The sequence below is a fragment of the Mesitornis unicolor genome, unplaced genomic scaffold (genome assembly GCF_000695765.1).
Source record: "Mesitornis unicolor isolate BGI_N332 unplaced genomic scaffold, ASM69576v1 scaffold30551, whole genome shotgun sequence".
NCBI lineage: Eukaryota > Metazoa > Chordata > Aves > Mesitornithiformes > Mesitornithidae > Mesitornis > Mesitornis unicolor.
In genome coordinates, this window is record NW_010164927.1 from 4,478 (window position 1) to 7,385 (window position 2,908).

A 2,908-nucleotide genomic window follows, 5' to 3' on the forward strand; every position below is an offset into this window, starting at 1 on the left:
TCCTCGGGCCCGCACGTGTGCGCAAGGGAGCCTCTGCGCGCTCTGTGTGTGTGTGTGTGTGTGCATTTCAGCCATGGCTTCATTTCTGAAGATTGTTTCCGAGCCCAGAGCCAAGTCTTGAGTTCAAGTGGGAACTATGCATTCCTTGGGGGTTCGGGGAGAGAGCTCGGGGTCTGAGGCCTCTCCCCAGCACTGTGAATCACTGCCCGGGGAGCCTGCGGGATGGCTCTGTCCCATGGTGAGACTGGCACTCACTGTCTGGGTATTCAAATTAAAGCTGCATGGAGCTGCTTTGCTCTTTGCCGGCCGGCGACTCCTCTCGCTACCGACCTGATGCTGCCATTTCCACACAATGCACGGCCGGGCCCGGGGTGGGGGGAGCCGTGCAAGAACGGAACATCAAACAGGAAAAGCTGGTATTCCCTCCCGAAATCCGCCTTCCTGCTTCCAAGCTAAACAGGCTTCAAAGGGGAGGCTTGTTTGTGCTTCTGCACCAGGCCTGGCTTCTCCATGGCGGGGTCAGCCTCAAGGAGCACGGAGCAGGTTAAAGAGCAAGAGAAACAAACCCGATGCGAAGCTGCACGCTTAACCCCTTGCTGCATCCCCGGGAGGAGCGCCTGGTGCCTCTGGCCCGGCGATGGGGCACAGCCCCAAGGCCTCTGCCCCCGGCAGCCTCACCCCAGGGGATGGCTTCCTCCTGCCCACAGCTGGGTCTCGGTGCTGATGGCTTTCCTGAGGGATGAGGGGAAATTTAACCAACACCTGGCACAGATTGAAGTCTTTGGCTTCAGGGTGCTTCGGCCAGGGGCAGTGGGATGGGAGAGTAATGAAGGTCTCAGTCGTTGCTGCTCCTCCTACCTGCGGCAGGGCAGGGCACGGCAGCCCAGGCTCCTTTTGCAGGTTGAGGGCAGCAGCATTTTGGACAGGCCCAGGAGCAGGGTTTTCAGCTCTCCCATATCTGCTGCTGAGGTTCGGATGGAGAAGCCTCTCACCAACCCCAGGAGTGCAGCAAGAGGCAGAGCCAGGGCTTGCAGGGCAGGCACCAGCCCTTTCGGGTGGTAACACAGCTCTGCAGCCCCCAGGGCTGCCCGGGCTCTGCCGGTGCTTCCTGCCCTTCACCTCCACACTGCGATGCCCAGCCATGGCACATCTCAGCAGCTCCTGTGCCAAGCTGGGCAGGCGGCCAACCCTGCTCCCCCATCCAGGGGTCCCGACCCCTGCCCAAGGGGTCCCAACCCCAGCCCCAGGGATCGTCCCTGAGCTGCTCTGTTCACCCCGTGGGGAAGGGCGGCAGCTGGATGCTGGCTGTGGGGCAGGCAGGGCTGTATGCTGGACACCAGGGGTTGAGAAGCAAGCCCCATGATGGCTTGGAGGGCCAGCAGCCCTGCGGAGATCAGCAGGAGCTCACACCTCGCTGCCTGATGCTGGCGATGCCCACGGGGCAGAGCTGCTCCCAAGGCTGCGGCTGGGGACCACGGGCCAGAGCTGCCCCCAAGGCTGCGCCTGGAATCGAGCAGCCGTGAGGCTCTGCCCCACTCCTGCCCCAGCCCTTCCTGCTGCCCTTGGGGATCCTCCAAAGGCCAGGTTGGCACCAGAGCGACACTGGCCAGAGGAACACTACCTCCAGCCCGGAGCGCGATCAAACACATCAGAGCAAAGGCATGGACCCAAATCCTCCCGCCACCCTGGGAGACCACCCAGCTGCACAGCCGTTATCTGCCAGGGCTCTGCCCCACTCCTGCCCCAGCCCTTCCTGCTGCCCTTGGGGATCCTCCAAAGGCCAGGTTGGCACCAGAGCGACACTGGCCAGAGGAACACTACCTCCAGCCCGGAGCGCGATCAAACACATCAGAGCAAAGGCATGGACCCAAATCCTCCCGCCACCCTGGGAGACCACCCAGCTGCACAGCCGTTATCTGCCAGGGTGAGTGTTTACCAATAACGGGAACCAGCTTGCTGTTTTACTGCGAGCTTTATAAGGATAAAAAGAAGGGCTGGGCTCGAGCAGCTCTGAGACGCCGGGACACAGGCTGGCCATTTGCTCAGCCTGCCTAAGCCCTGGCTTAGGGATAAGCTATCTGCTCTGATTGTTTAACAATTCCTCCTCCTCGGTCCCTCCAAAATTCCCTCCAAATCCCATTTAACACCCTTGTGCCTCTCCCAGGCCCCTGGCACTCCCAAAAACGAGCCAGGAGGAGAGGAGCTTGCTGAGAACCATGGGCAGAAAGGTGGCAGGAAGGTTGACACGGGCCGAAGGAACACTGGCCATGGCTGGGACATGACCGATGCCAGCTCCACCTCTGCTGCCACGAGCCATCCACCCCCAACCACACAGGCACCGTGGGCATGTGAGGCAGGGACGGAGGGAGCAGGCACGGAGGGACAGCCTGTGATGAGGAAAAGGAGCAGCCAAGCCCTACTCACCGATCAGGGGCACCACCAGGATGAATTTCCTGCAGTTCAGCAGCGTTCTCAGGCTGCCGAGGTGGTCGATGAAGCCATTGGTGTCTGGGACCAGGAAGACGGGTCTGATCTCCAGCTCCATCTGCCGCATTTGACTCTGGTCCTTCAGCACAGCCTGGAGGAGAAGGACAAGCGATGAGTAAGGAGGATGTCCACAAGTCCATCCCACCTGCACACCTCAACACCAACTCTTGCACACGTGAGTGGGATGGTGAAGGTCGCCAAGAGAGCACCCTCTAGGAAACAGCCCAGTCCAGGCCCTGGGAAGAATGGCTGGGACTGGCCTTGAAAATGGAGGTGTTTTGGGAACTGTCCCATTTGTGGGACTGGCAGTTGCCAGGATTACCTGCATCAGTGCCAAGAGATCAACCCCGATAGAAAACAGCAGGGAGAAAAAGGGGCTGGAGGAAGGGGGTTCTGGGGAAACAGATGGAAACAGCTCAGG

The 2,908-nt window shown here is 60.6% G+C and overlaps 1 protein-coding gene across 1 annotated transcript in view; it reads right to left on the minus strand.

Annotated features, from left to right (window-relative positions):
* LOC104548455 (telomerase-binding protein EST1A-like) overlaps nucleotides 1-2,578 on the minus strand; it is a gene marked incomplete at its 5' end in the record, with an annotated part of 5,948 nt that extends 3,370 nt beyond the window's left edge. Inside the window, one exon of the mRNA XM_010194473.1 lies at nucleotides 2,425-2,578. Coding sequence (XP_010192775.1) covers nucleotides 2,425-2,578 — 154 coding nt within the window. The remainder of the gene's footprint in view (nucleotides 1-2,424) is intronic.
* Nucleotides 2,579-2,908: the final 330 nt, after the last annotated feature.